We start from the raw sequence: 15,228 nt of genomic DNA on the forward strand, positions 1-15,228 counted from the left end.
TGTCGCCGCAGCGCCCCCTGCAGGTTAGAACTGGTACTCGGTGGTGACGTCGGGGATGGCGTCCTCGTACTCCGGCTCGATGTCCAGCTGAGGCCGGCGTCTCCTCTGAGCGGCCGGACGTCTCCCTGAGGACAGACACTCAGACGTTACTGTGAAACCTCCATCAGGGACCCACGTGTGAGGAGGAAAGAGACTTATGCACAAAAACAAACCTGCTGATCTTTACAGCCACGGAATCTAGTCTCTCTCACTCATTCTTAATGGTAAATATGGATGCAGTACACTGTTTGGCCACCAGCGTAAAATTGGGGGCGCTGTTTCGCTTCTTTCGCAAAGTTAACCCCTTAACTCCCACATGAACCGAGCACATTTTCTCCAGTTCGGCTTTAACCCAGTCCAAAAGCTTCTGGAAAAAGGTGTGAAAATAGGAACAAAACTGAGACGAAAACAATGATGAAAAAGTGGCAAAAATGTCACAAGAAATTGACAAAAAATGGACAAAAAAATGTGACAAAATGTAACAAAAAAATGACAAAAATTTGATTAAAAAAATTGACGAAAAATGACAAAAAATTGACAAAATCTGACAAAAAAAAAGACAAAAATGTGACCAAAAAATTACAAAAAATTGACCAAAAAAATTACAAAAAATGGACAAAAAAATAAATAAAAAAAGACAAAAATGTGACAAAAATGTGACAAAAAATGACAAAAAATCGACAAAAAAATTGACAAAAAAAGAAGAAAAAATGTGACAAAAAATGACGTGAGGAAAAAGATCCTCTCGGTTCAGGGAGTTAAGAGGTTAATTGTAAATATGGATGCAGTACACTTTTTGGCCACCAGCGTAAAATTGGGGGCGCTGTTTCACTCCTTTCGCAAAGTTAAGGAAACACTGTTGTGGTGTCTTGGTGTTTATCACAGACCGTTGTAGCATCAACTCTTTAATGCAAAGCTTGTTGACACCAACAAAGGTACAAGTTAAAATGACTTATAAAAGCATTGATGCTGAACTGACACTTTGAAAATGATTAAATATGGCATTTTCTTTGAGTTAACGAATGAGGTAAAGTCACTATGAAACTGTGTTGTTTGCGTTTGGCACTATATTGGTACAATGATTGATTGTGTTCGACTAAAACTAGGATTTTGCCATAGTTAACATTTGTTTTAATGTAGCATGTTATTTGATAGACTCAAATGCTGCTGCGGATCTGTACAGCCACGGAATCTAAAGCAGGGGTTCCCAAAGTGGGGCCGGAACAATTTCATTGGCCCGTCAGAGAGTGACCTACTTTTGTGACGTTTTGTCTGTCCATAGCCAGGCTGGTTAATACCAAGTCTCCTCATTCAGTCTTGATGGCAAATATGGATGCAGTACACTTTTTGGCCACCAGCGTAAAGTTGGGGGCGCTGTTTCACTCATTTCGCAAAGTTAACCCCTTAACTCCCACATGAACCGAGCACATTTTCTCCAGTTTGGCTTTACCCCAATTCAAAAGCTTCTGGAAAAAAGCTGTGAAAATAGCAACAAAACTGAGACGAAAACAATGATGGAAATGTGGCAAAAATGTCACAAGAAATTGACAAAAAATGGACAAAAAAATGACCAAAAAATGACAAAAATGTGACAAAAAATGACAAAAATGTGACAAAATGTGACAGAAAATGACAAAAAAGTTACAAAAGTGAGTCGAATACCCAACAAAAAATGATGGAAAAAAATCTGATAGCGTGAGGAAAAAGATCCTCTCGGTTCAGGCGAGAGTTAAGAGGTTAATGGTAAATATGGATGCAGTACATTGTTTGGCCACCAGCGTAAAATTGGGGGCCTATAGTTTAACATTGAGGTGGAGGTCAACTGACGGCAACTATGGTAACTGTGGTAACTGACAACATGCATATTATTATGTCTTTGTTTTTTGGCTCATATCTCAGTCGTGACTGGAGGAATCCACATGAAACAAAAACTGTCACAAAGTTCATTGTCTCCTCTGTCGGCTCATATGAACTAATGTACAATTATTATCTCTGAAAAATGTCAAAAAGTGGTGACAATATGCGAAAACATGACCATGATGTTGTCCAATAGAAAAGACTTTCAAACATAAAAATAATATCACAGGTTTGTGAATCCAATCACGATCAGATACTGAAGAGGAAAAACATTTGTCAATTTTCATTTTGAAGATTTCTTCCAAAAACTGCATTTCTCCCATAGAGTTGTATTGGCCCTGCCCTCCATCTGACATTATGACATCATCACATTCTAAATCGTGAACGCCGCCTATTGTTAGTATAAAAAAAAAAACCTCTTCCAAACGTTTCCAAACTCGTCATATATTTCCTGGATAAATCTCCGTTTTCTAACTCTGACAGAGTTAAAACTAAGATGTTCAGGAGGAAAATGAGCACAACGAGATGCTGTGGAGCCGCAGTCCCACCTGTCTGCCAGTAGATGGAGATGAAGAGCACAGTGGAGGCGACGTACGGAGCGAAAATCACCAGGTACCGCAGGTGAAGGAGAGAGAGCCGCGCCGCGCCCTGCTCCGCCTGCGGGGGCGCCGCTGAGAGAGGGAGAGGAAACACATTCGTTCAAGTGAAAAGTGCAAGCGTTGGTTAATATTGTTATTTGGGACTGACCTGGGCGGACGCTGAGTCTCACGGCGTCCGAGCGCTCTCCTTTGATCTCACACTCGTACTGGCCTTCGTCAGACGGCGCCACCTGCTGGAGGGTGAGGACACCTTCAGGCTGATCCGACAGGAAGAGCCCGTCTCTATAGAAACGAGCCGGGAGGGCGGGGTCAGCGGGATGTCGACAGGTGAGAGAGACCGACTGTCTGGGAGTCACGGGATGAACTGGGGCCTGCAGCACCACGCCCCTGTCTGAGAGAAACAGGTAAGACACGCCCCTGTCTGAGAGAAACAGGTAAGACACGCCCCTGTCTGAGAGAAACAGGTAAGACACGCCCCCTGTCTGAGAGAAACAGGTAAGACACGCCCCCTGTCTGAGAGAAACAGGTGAGACACGCCCCTGTCTGAGAGAAACAGGTGAGACACGCCCCTGTCTGAGAGAAACAGGTAAGACACGCCCCTGTCTGAGAGAAACAGGTAAGACACGCCCCTGTCTGAGAGAAACAGGTAAGACACGCCCCTGTCTGAGAGAAACAGGTAAGACACGCCCCTGTCTGAGAGAAACAGGTAAGACACGCCCCTGTCTGAGAGAAACAGGTAAGACACGCCCCTGTCTGAGAGAAACAGGTTAGACACGCCCCCTGTCTGAGAGAAACAGGTAAGACACGCCCCCTGTCTGAGAGAAACAGGTAAGACACGCCCCCTGTCTGAGAGAAACAGGTAAGACACGCCCCCTGTCTGAGAGAAACAGGTAAGACACGCCCCCTGTCTGAGAGAAACAGGTAAGACACGCCCCTGTCTGAGAGAAACAGGTGAGACACGCCCCTGTCTGAGAGAAACAGGTAAGACACGCCCCTGTCTGAGAGAAACAGGTGAGACACGCCCCTGTCTGAGAGAAACAGGTAAGACACGCCCCTGTCTGAGAGAAACAGGTGAGACACGCCCCTGTCTGAGAGAAACAGGTAAGACACGCCCCCTGTCTGAGAGAAACAGGTGAGACACGCCCCTGTCTGAGAGAAACAGGTAAGACACGCCCCCTGTCTAAGAGAAACAGGTAAAACACGCCCCCGTCTGAGAGAAACAGGTAAGACACGCCCCTGTCTGAGAGAAACAGGTAAGACACGCCCCTGTCTGAGAGAAACAGGTAAGACACGCCCCTGTCTGAGAGAAACAGGTGAGACACGCCCCTGTCTGAGAGAAACAGGTAAGACACGCCCCCTGTCTGAGAGAAACAGGTGAGACACGCCCCTGTCTGAGAGAAACAGGTGAGACACGCCCCTGTCTGAGAGAAACAGGTAAGACACGCCCCCTGTCTGAGAGAAACAGGTAAGACACGCCCCTGTCTGAGAGAAACAGGTTAGACACGCCCCCTGTCTGAGAGAAACAGGTTAGACACGCCCCCTGTTACAGGTAAGCAGGCTCCTCCCCCTCAGGACTCTCACCTTTGACCTGCAGTTGGACGGAGCCGCCGCGCCGCGTGTCGCTGCCGCACCAGTAGAGGGCGCTGTGCTGGGTCTTGGTGGTGTTGATGACACAGGCCCCCGCAGAGCCGAGGAAGCCCCAGTCGGACCCGCACGGCGCCCCGCCCTTGGCCCCGCCTCCTCGGTGGCGCCGCACGCTCCAGCCCTCGCGCGGCGGCTCACAGAGGAAGGTCACGGAGCTGTACTCGAACAGCTGCTGCGCGTCCGGGCGGAGGAGGAGTCGCGGAGCCGGAGACTCGTCTGAGGAGACACACACAAAGGGCTCTCCGGTGGTACATCACAAATCAAAATGGCGGATAGTAAAGGTGGGTTGTTTTTTATATTTATTTAGTGTTAGCCGTTAGCCGTTAGCTTCCAGACAAAAACACCAGGATGAGCAGGAAGTTTCCTCCATTAGAAATCCCTGGACTAAAGGGACTAAAGGGACTAAAGGGACTAAAGGGACTAAAGGGACTGACCTGGGATGAACATGTGCACCGGCGGGGAGCGCTTGCCGCCGCCGCTGCAGGTGTACGCCCCCTGGTGGCTGGGGCCGAAGCGCACCGTGGCCTGGGCGTCTGTCCCGGACTGAAGCAGGACCTCGTCTCTGTAGAAGTTCACGTCCTGAGGTTTGACTTTAAATCTGCAGGAGAAAACCACGTCCTGCCCAGAGGCCGGACCGACCGGGCTCTCCAGGATCACCAGGCCTCCTGCGGGAAAAGCACATCGTGATTTAGTTTCTGACTTTTGAGACGGGACAGAGGAAGGACTGACCGGTCACGGTGACGTTGACTCCGGGGCTGACGTCTCGATACTTGGACTCGCACCAGTAAAGTCCGGAGTCGTGAGGCTTCAGCGTCTTCAGCTCACAGACTGAGGGCCGGGTCTGAGCGCCCCATCCAGAGCCGCACCAGGACAGGTCCCCACTGGGTCAAAACAAACCCCCCAAAGACATTAGGACAGGTCCCCACTGGACAAAACAAACCCCCCAAAGACATTAGGACAGGTCCCCACTGGGTCAAAACAAACAAAGACATTAGGACAGGTCCCCACTGGGTCAAAACAAACCCCCAAAGACATTAGGACAGGTCCCTACTGGGTCAAAACAAACCCCCAAAGACATTAGGACAGGTCCCCACTGGGTCAAAACAAACAAAGACATTAGGACAGGTCCCCACTGGCCAAAACACCCCCCCCCAAAAAAAAAAATTAGGACAGGTCCCCACTGGGCCAAAACAAACCCCCCAAAGACAAAGACATTAGGACAGGTCCCCACTGGGCCAAAACAAACCCCCAAAGACATTAGGACAGGTCCCCACTGGGCCAAAACAAACCCCCCAAAGACATTAGGACAGGTCCCCACTGGGTCAAAACAAACCCCCCAAAGACATTAGGACAGGTCCCCACTGGGCCAAAACAAACCCCCCAAAGACATTAGGACAGGTCCCCACTGGGCCAAAACAAACCCCCCAAAGACATTAGGACAGGTCCCCACTGGACAAAACAAACCCCCCAAAGACAAAGACATTAGGACAGGTCCCCACTGGACAAAACAAACCCCCCAAAGACATGAGGACAGGTCCCCACTGGACAAAACAAACCCCCCAAAGACATGAGGACAGGTCCCCACTGGGCAAAACAAACCCCCCAAAGACAAAGACATGAGGACAGGTCCCCACTGGGCAAAACAAACCCCCCAAAGACAAAGACATTAGGACAGGTCCCCACTGGGCCAAAACAAACCCCCCAAAGACATTAGGACAGGTCCCCACTGGGCCAAACAAACCCCCCAAAGACATGAGGACAGGTCCCCACTGGGCCAAACAAACCCCCCAAAGACATGAGGACAGGTCCCCACTGGACAAAACAAACCCCCCAAAGACAAAGACATTAGGACAGGTCCCCACTGGGCAAAACAAACCCCCCAAAGACAAAGACATGAGGACAGGTCCCCACTGAGCCAAAACAAACCCCCCAAAGACATTAGGACAGGTCCCCACTGGGCCAAAACAAACAAAGACATTAGGACAGGTCCCCACTGGGCCAAACAAACCCCCCAAAGACATTAGGACAGGTCCCCACTGGGCCAAAACAAACAAAGACATTAGGACAGGTCCCCACTGGGCCAAACAAACCCCCCAAAGACAAAGACATGAGGACAGGTCCCCACTGAGCCAAAACAAACCCCCCAAAGACATTAGGACAGGTCCCCACTGGGCCAAAACAAACAAAGACATTAGGACAGGTCCCCACTGGGCCAAAACAAACAAAGACATTAGGACAGGTCCCCACTGGGCCAAACAAACCCCCCAAAGACATTAGGACAGGTCCCCACTGGGCCAAAACAAACAAAGACATTAGGACAGGTCCCCACTGGGTCAAAACAAACAAAGACATTAGGACAGGTCCCCACTGGGCCAAACAAACCCCCCAAAGACATTAGGACAGGTCCCCACTGGGCCAAAACAAACAAAGACATTAGGACAGGTCCCCACTGGGCAAAACAAACAAAGACATTAGGACAGGTCCCCACTGGGCAAAACAAACAAAGACATTAGGACAGGTCCCCACTGGGCCAAAACAAACAAAGACATTAGGACAGGTCCCCACTGGGCCAAAACAAACAAAGACATTAGGACAGGTCCCCACTGGGCAAAACAAACAAAGACATTAGGACAGGTCCCCACTGGGTCAAACAAACAAAGACATTAGGACAGGTCCCCACTGGGCCAAAACAAACAAAGACATTAGGACAGGTCCCCACTGGGCCAAACAAACCCCCCAAAGACATTAGGACAGGTCCCCACTGGGCCAAACAAACCCCCCAAAGACATTAGGACAGGTCCCCACTGGCCAAAACAACCCCCCTCTTAAACTTAAAAACATTGATTAAAGTTCACTCTCAACAAAAGTTCCAGAAGCAGAATAAGGAGTCGGCGCCGGGAGGAGCAGAACTTTACTTCTTGGTGAATCTCCACACGGTCCAGTCGTCTGTCCCGAGGTCCTCACAGCTCACGGAGACCTGGTCCTGGTACTCCCAGAACTGGGTCGAGTCCGGGCTCAGCTTCACTGTAACAACAGAGGACCGCCATCTGATTATAAAGAGTATTATAAATGTGAAGCTGACTACATCTGTCCTCGATATAGTTGTTTTTTTGTCAAAGGACTAAAATTAAATAGAGACTTTTCGTTTTTTTGGAAAGAGCTCCGTCAGAGCTTTAAAATGAGCCTCAGGAGCCGAATCACAGTGAAAATCGGTCACAAGTTTATTCACCTCAGATCCTATTTGACATGTTTTATGTTTCAGACTTGTGCTGATTATTCTCTGAACCATAAGAGACAGTTAGTTAGTTTTGGAACCTGCTGATTTTTGTCTTTCAAACGAGCTCCCTCTGAAGAACCGACGAAACATGAAGGTCCTAACTTTTACAAGCCTGATTTCCTGTAGTCATTATTACATACAAGGGCCACCAGTCCCGCCTCAACTGAGCTTTACCCAAATCTAAAAGCTAAAGAGAAAAGCATAAAAATAGTGAGAAAAAGAGGATGAAAACAAAACAAAAATGTGCTGGAAAAGCAACAAAAAGTGACAAAAAATGTGATGAAAAGGCAACGAAAACATGAGAAAAACACGGACAAAAAAAACTACAAAAACGTGAGAAAAACACAAACAAATGATAGAAAAAATAATGAAAAAAAACAACAAAAATATGACAATAATGACGTGACAAAAAGTTTCCATCACTTTTGTAGGTCTTAGCTTTCCTTTGCTCTCCAGTCGAGAAGCTTTTAGATTTGGGTAAAGCCCAGTATTAAAAAAACATGAATCTAAAAGGAATTCCGTGGAGTATGGTGCACCACAAGGTTCAATTTTGGGACCATTATTATTTATTATTTATATTAATGATTTTGCTTCTGTTTCTACGACCACCTTTCCCGCTCTTTTTGCTGATGATGCCGATCAAAAAAAAAGAAAAGAAAAAAAAGTCGACCTGGGGAAAATGCACTCGGTTAAGGCGGGGGGTTAGAGGTTAAAATATGTATTTGTGGAAGTGTCACAATTACGCTAATTTGGGCCAGGCTGGTCAGAGTCCAGGGCTGTTTTTCAGTCCCAGTCCAGCCCTGTCCAGATTAATCCACATTTTTCACACATTTCTTGAAACTGAAGATGAACCCGATTTTCCAAACATCATTGTTCTGTTTTCTGGTTTCAGGTATCGGGATCGTTCAGGTATCGGTATTGAAAACGAAGTATCGTAATAACCAAGTAATGTAAAGCCTTTTTACCCTCATATTTCTGTCGATAATCTGCAGCAAACGTTTCAAATCGATCTAAATCAAACCAATCTCTGCAAAAGTCTGTTGTGGCCTGATGTTTTGTCACGACTTCCTGCGCCACTTCCTTCATCACAAACCGATTCTAAACCAGTTAAATCCAGGACTAAATCAAGACCAAGCCGAGTGTTTGAAGCAAAGTGTGAACAAAGTGTGAACAAAGTGTGAACAAAGTGTGAACAAAGTGTGAACAAAGTGTGGGACAAACCTCGAGCGTTGACCAGTTCACGAATCGCAGCCGCTGCCACTGAAATCACACACAGTTCACAAAGTCTCCACAAACTTCAGCCATAAATGCAGAATATTTACAGATATTTATATTTTAATGAGCGTTTACTCACGGAGCAGCAGCAGCAGCAGCGGACGCTTCATTCTGCAGCTCTGAGTCCGACTGAGGAAATCCTGTTCTAACCACAGAAGACGCTCCAGATCGAGGCAGACGAGCTGCAAAAGGGCATTTATCAGGTTTCACCTAATTCACCCAAATCTGAAAACCTCCAACTGGAGCTTATTGTTGTACTGAAAGCTACAAAACTGAAAGCCAAGGCCGACAAAACTCATCTAAGATATTTTCCTTGTGTCGCTGCCGTGATGTTTTCACTTTTTTGTCACATTTTTGCTGCTTTTTGTCACTTTAACATCGTGACAAAAGTGCAGTGTTGGGGAGATACTTTCAAAATGTTACTGAATACTTAGCCTTGAAATGTGTTTTGCAACATTTTCCGTTACTTTGTCTAGTCAGTGTACTGTATTCTGAATACTTGAAATATTTTAAGAATACTTTCACATTGATTGCCATTATATTTATGTATAAATATGCCGTATAATGACATGAAGACTGCGATTGTTATAAACTCATTAACCTCTTAACTCCCGCCTGAACCGAGAGGATCTTTTTCCTCACGTCATCAGATTTTTTTCCCATCATTTTTTTGTTGGGTATTCAACTCATTTTTGTAACTTTTTTGTCATTTTTTGTCACATTTTTGTCACATATTTTCATTTTTTCGTCAATTTTTTATCAATTTTTTTGTCATATTTTTGTCACATTTTGGTCATTTTTTCGTCAATTTTTTGTCAATTTCTTGTGACATTTTGTGACATTTTTTCCACTTTTTCATCAATTTTTCGTCACTTTTTTTTGTCATTTTTTCGTCATTTTTTATCAAAATATTGTCATTTTTTTGTCACATTTTTGTAATTTTTTCATCCATTTTTTGTCCAATTTGTCCAATCCAATTTTTTCATCCATTTTTTCATCCATTTTTTGATAAAGTGTTTTCTCACTTTTTTGTCACATTTCCATCATTGTTTTCGTCTCCGTTTTGTTGCTATTTTCACAGCTTTTTCCCAGAAGCTTTTGGACTGCGGTAAAGCCAAACTGGAGAATATGTGATCGGTTCAGGTGGGAGTTAAGGGGTTAACCTCTTAACTCCCACCTGAACCGAGAACATTTTCTCCAGTTCAGCTTTACCCAAATCCTGTAGGCCAGTGTAACACCTCAAGCTAAGATCTACAAAGCTCATCCAAATGGATCTTTTTCCTCCCGTCATCAGATTTTTTTTCCATCCCTTTTTTGGGGGGGGAGGTATTCAACTAATTTTTTTCAACTCACTTTTTTGTCATTTTTTAAATATTTTTTTTGTCATTATTTGTCACATTTTTTGGTCATTTTTTTTTGCCTTTTTTGTCTTTTTTTGGTCATTTTTTTGTCAATTTTTTGTCTTTTTTGTCAAATTTTTGTCAAATTTTTGTCAATTTTTTTCTCACTTTTTTGTCACATTTCCATCATTGTTTTTGTCTCAGTTTTGTTGCTATTTTCACACCTTTTTTCCAGAAGCTTTTGGATTGGGGTAAAGCCAAACTGGAGAAAATGTGCTCGGTTCAGGCGGGAGTTAAGGGGTTATCGGACAAAACAAATATCCAAGAGGGTAAGATTTTCCTTAGTGTATGATAAGCCTGTTAGAAAACACGAACTCCCACAAAATCATGTTAAATTCATTCATTCAGTTACAGTTCTGCATCAATTTGAAAGTTTAAACATTGGAAAATGACGGTAAAAACTTTGAAACGCGCCTCTGATTCCGCGCGCGCTCCGCTGTCCGCCGCTGGGGGTCGCTGTCCGGTCACGCCGCACCGGAAGTGTCCGTCTCCTCACGCTGGCTCCACGGCGCGTCCTCTGCTGCCGCTTTAGCATCTCCAGCATCTCCCCCCCGCATTTCCCTGCGTTTTCCCCCACACAGCCTCTATTTAACAGGTAAGACTCACACATTTCCTCCACACAGTCTCTCTCCATGAACCCACACCACAAACTAACTTTACAAACGTAATGAAAACGAGCTAAACGCGCGTAAGCCGCGTTAGCACCGTTAGCTGTTGTGCTAATGCGCCGCTTTTTCTTCTACAAACTCCCCACATTTTCTCTTTTATTCATCAGCCGCTTGTCCTGCGCTGTTTTACTGAAGCCCACACACTTATGCTCAACATCTGGTAGAATAATAACAAAAAGAATCATGTTTTTGTGCCGCAGTTAGCGCAAAAGCCGCGATGCTAAATGCTAACATTGTTTTGTTTTGTAGCTGTTCATTCATAAAGTTAACCGTGTTTCTACTGACGTTTTTCTTCTAAAGTGAATATTTGGGATTTGAGCAGAATCAAAGCTCAAGTTACACCAGAACTACAAACATATTTCACTTTTAATCATGACATTTTGACTCTTTATCGGTTCATTTTAGCATCATTTCTGATTTAGAAGCAGTAGTTTGTAGATAGTTACACAACAGTGAGGTGCATTATGGTTATGACGCAGTCTCTGTGTCTCTAACATCCACAACATCTCCCCGAATCCCAGAGGTGGTTCTTCTGACGGAGGTTTATACATTTATACAAGTGTTATTGTGTAAAACAGTATAATACACAGACTTCTGCATCTTCAAAAATCGTCTGGAAAAAACTAACCTTAAGAAAGTGGCTCATTTTCCCATCGGGAGCGACAGAACCTCCAGATTTAAAGGCGAAATTAACACTATAAATGTTATTATTTACATGTTAGTGTTTCACATTATACAAGAAAATTATAATGTATATTCTTCTGCGGACTAAAAACTATTGAATTGTAAATGAATGTTCTGTAGTTCGTTCATTCAGAGACGTCGTTATGTTTTAACCTCTTAACTCCCGCCTGAACCGAGAGCATTTTCTCCAGTTCAGCTTTACCCAAATCCTGTAGGCCAGTGTAACGCCTCATTTGAAAGCTAAGATCTACAAAACTCATCTAAATGGATCTTTTTACTCACGTCATCAGATTTTTTTGGGGGGGTTTTCAACTAATTTTTGTAACTTTTTTGTGAAATAGTAAATTTTTTGTCACTTTTTGTCACATGTTTTGTGACATTTTTGCCACTATTTCATCATTTTTCGTAAATTTTTTGTAAAGTTTTTGTCACATTTTTTGTCATTTTTTGTCCATTTTTTTGTCCATTTTTGCCACTTTTTCATCATTTTTTCACAAATTTTTTGTGAATTTTTCCTCACATTTTTGTCATTTTTTGTAACATTTTTTGTCATATTTTTGTCATTTTTGGGTCATTTTTTGTAAATTTTTGCCACTTTTTCATCATTTTTCGTCAATTTTTTGTAAATTTTTCGTCACATTTTTGTCATTTTTTGTCAATTTTTTATAATTTTTTTTGTCCATTTTTGCCACTTTTTCATCATTTTTTCACCAATTTTTTGTGAATTTTTCCTCACATTTTTGGTAACATTTTTTGTCCATTTTTTTCTGACATTTTTGCCACTTTTTCATCATTTTTTCGTCAATTTTGTGTCTAAGTTTTCTCACTTTTTTGTCACATTTCCATCATTGTTTTCGTCTCAGTTTTGTTGCTATTTTCACACCTTTTTTCCAGAAGCTTCTGGATTGGGGTAAAGCCAAACTGGAGAAAATGTGCTCGGTTCAGGCGGGAGTTAAGGGGTTAAGTTTGGTTTAGTCATGATTTGACGATGAAACAAATCTCTTCGGAGCTTTTAGTTTAGATATTCCAGCCGGTCGTTGAATTGTTGTCGTTTCTTCCTCCTGTCGTGTTTAACAGAGACTCAGCTCTCAGTCTGCGTTTGGATAAATGTGCTTCTGTTCCTCAGAGATGGGCGACAGCGACGATGAGCTGGATCGCAGGCGCCGCGACAAATTCAGGAGAGAGAGGAGCGACATGGAGCGGTCGAGGGAGCGAGAGGAGAGGAGGCGAGACGACTGGCCCGACAGGTAACCAGGCTGAGGCCGCTGCTGTTATTACCACTGTTACCGCTGTTATTACCACTATGTCAGGGTTTACGCGTTTAAGAGCCATTGATTGAATTGTGCCAAAATAATGGCCTTAAATGTCATCAAAAACAGTGGACAGTATATCGTCGACAACAGTCATTCCCAACGACGTCACGGCCCCTTATTGATCCGGAAATCCCTCAGGCAAGGCAAGTTTATTTGTAGAGCACACATTCATACACAAGGCAATTCAAAGTGCTTCACAGTTAAAGCAGCATAAAATATAAGAAAACAAATACAATCAATAAAAACATCAACATAAAATTAATCAATTACAGTAAGAGGCAAGAGTGTAGATAAATACTTTGTTATATGCATTTTTAAGTCTCTGTCTTGAGCACTATTTTTACTTGCTCGTTCACACTCAGGGTCCCCGAGTTCATTCATTTTGATACCAGTACTTTAACGATACTTTTCCCAATACCAAGTATGTGTCGTCTAGAACCAGAAAAAAAACAATGTGTGGAAGATCTGCACATTTACACTATCGGGTTCATCTCCAATGACAGGAAATGTGGGAAAAATGGGGAAACATTTGTCAGTAAAGGTGGGAGAAATTGCAAAAATAAGGGGGAAGAACATTTGAAATGTAAAGAAAAAACAATTATTTTGAGCTGAAACAACCACGTCACTTTCTTTAGTGCTGTCCCTGAACCAACAGCATCATAACTTGGGTCTAAATAAAAGTTTTTCACGGTTCCTGCTTTGCATTTCTATTTTTTCCATAGCAGACTTGTATCGTTTAATGGTATCCAGTTCTACGGCCCCTGATATGAATCAGGTACTCACTTTAAAAGAGACTGGTCATTATTTTACAGTACAAAAGTACATTTTAACTAATATATATAGATTTGCTTTCAAAATCCACGTTGCTCGATGTACTTGTTTTATAGAAGAGCTACTAGATACAAGATAACATTGAAATTGCTATTTGGAAGATCTGCAAATTCGCAACATTGGGCTTATGTCCAATGGCAAGAAATGTGGAAACATCTGTAATAAATGTAAAGACATTGGAACATTTGTTTTGTCTGCATTTTTCTCGTCTATTCAATTATCTTTTTGAGAGACTGCGATGTCTGAAGGTTTGCAAAAGTGCAGCTTCATCATTGTATCGAAAAATGAAATGTTTGTTATCGCCCATCCCTATAGAGCTCCACAGTCCCGCCTCCTCTCCGGTCCGGAAGTAAAACACCCCCTCGCTTTGAGACCGTATTGATTTGGAATAAAGTCTTTAACTCTTGGGCTGAATCCAGCTCTGTGGTTCTAAAGCGAGCGCAAAGTCAGACGCAGGTGAAAAAAGCACGTCTGATCCATCTAGTTTAACTGCGAGCCTTCGTCCTAGAACTACATTACCCAGGATGCTCGGGAGTCCCATGATCTACTACGAGGCTTTTGATTGGTGGAGCTTTACGTTCCCCACACGTGTTTATTTATTGTAATGTAGACGACATATTATAAACAATGTATTAAAACATAATAGTTGACGTTTTATCCATATCTAACACTCAGAGTAAGAAAAACGTCAAAAAAATGTTCCCAACGAACCACCATCATTTTTATTCCCATTTTTAGATTCAGATTGTTTAATAGTGAAATAATATAGAACTTTTGTGTGCAAAGTAACAGAAACTGGCCGTGTTTGCTGAAAACCTGGTTGCCTTGACCAGCGGGCGCGATGTCGCAATGGTTCTTGGGATACGGAGTTTCTATAGTCAGGAAGTGAATGATGTCACAGCCTTGTACCTTTGCCTTTTCTTCAACATGTCGTCTTCTTTTTGGATTCAAATGAAACATGTTATGGTCACGAATTGCTACATAGCAAACTAAACTCTTAATATTTAAATTTTTGGAAAATCGACCGTCGTGTAGACGGGATTTTTTGCTTCCGGAGCAACAGGACCACGAGGGGCGGGACTGTGGAGCTCTATTTCACAGACTGTATGAACTGTTCTCCCTGTGCTGCGTTCAGGGACTGGGATCGCGGCCGCGAGCGACGGCGAGACTACGACAGAGGGAGGAGGGAGCGCTTCTCCCCCCCCCGGCACATGAGCCCCCAGCACAAGCGCATGAGGAGGGACTGGTGAGTGAAGCCACAGGGACACACGCCCAAAGAGAACCTCCTCTAACGCCTCACTGTTCTCAGGGACGACCACCGGGGGGAGCCGTACCGGTTCGACATGCCGTACGGAGGGGCCCCGTTCCCCGGCCCCCACTGGCCCCCCGAGCTGCCGCACCTGCCGCCGCCGCACGGACACCCCCTCCAGGGCCGGTACGAGGCTCATGTTTACTACGCTTTATTAGTGACTGAAATATCTCGAGATTTAGACTTCAGTTTAACCCCTTAACTCCCACCTGAACCGAGCACATTTTCTCCAGCTTTACCCCAATCCAAAAGCTTCTGGAAAAAAGCTGTGAAAATAGCAACAAAACTGAGACAAAAACAAGGATGGAAATGTGAAAAAAGTGAGAAAAAAG

General features: G+C 43.9%; 2 protein-coding genes across 2 annotated transcripts in view; one reads left to right on the forward strand and one right to left on the reverse strand.

Annotated features, from left to right (window-relative positions):
• On the reverse strand, positions 1-10,635 carry LOC306981066 (high affinity immunoglobulin gamma Fc receptor I-like; the record flags this gene model as incomplete). The annotated part of the gene is made up of 10 exons (XM_079580614.1): positions 1-125; positions 2,445-2,567; positions 2,644-2,886; positions 4,077-4,355; positions 4,574-4,804; positions 4,869-5,020; positions 7,055-7,163; positions 8,638-8,676; positions 8,771-8,873; positions 10,567-10,635. 10 exons carry the CDS (start codon positions 10,633-10,635, stop codon positions 25-27), a joined length of 1,449 nt encoding a protein of 482 aa, XP_079436740.1. The 3' UTR covers positions 1-24.
• The window catches only part of LOC306980372 (serrate RNA effector molecule homolog), a 26,044-nt gene continuing 21,376 nt past the window's right edge, over positions 10,561-15,228 (forward strand). Inside the window, exons 1-4 of the mRNA XM_079579726.1 lie at positions 10,561-10,686; positions 12,570-12,690; positions 14,723-14,833; positions 14,897-15,022. Of these exons, the coding sequence (XP_079435852.1) occupies positions 12,572-12,690; positions 14,723-14,833; positions 14,897-15,022 (356 nt within the window). The 5' untranslated portion in view covers positions 10,561-10,686; positions 12,570-12,571. The remainder of the gene's footprint in view (positions 10,687-12,569; positions 12,691-14,722; positions 14,834-14,896; positions 15,023-15,228) is intronic.

This window comes from Gobius niger (assembly GCF_951799975.1).
Source record: "Gobius niger genome assembly, chromosome: 21".
NCBI lineage: Eukaryota > Metazoa > Chordata > Actinopteri > Gobiiformes > Gobiidae > Gobius > Gobius niger.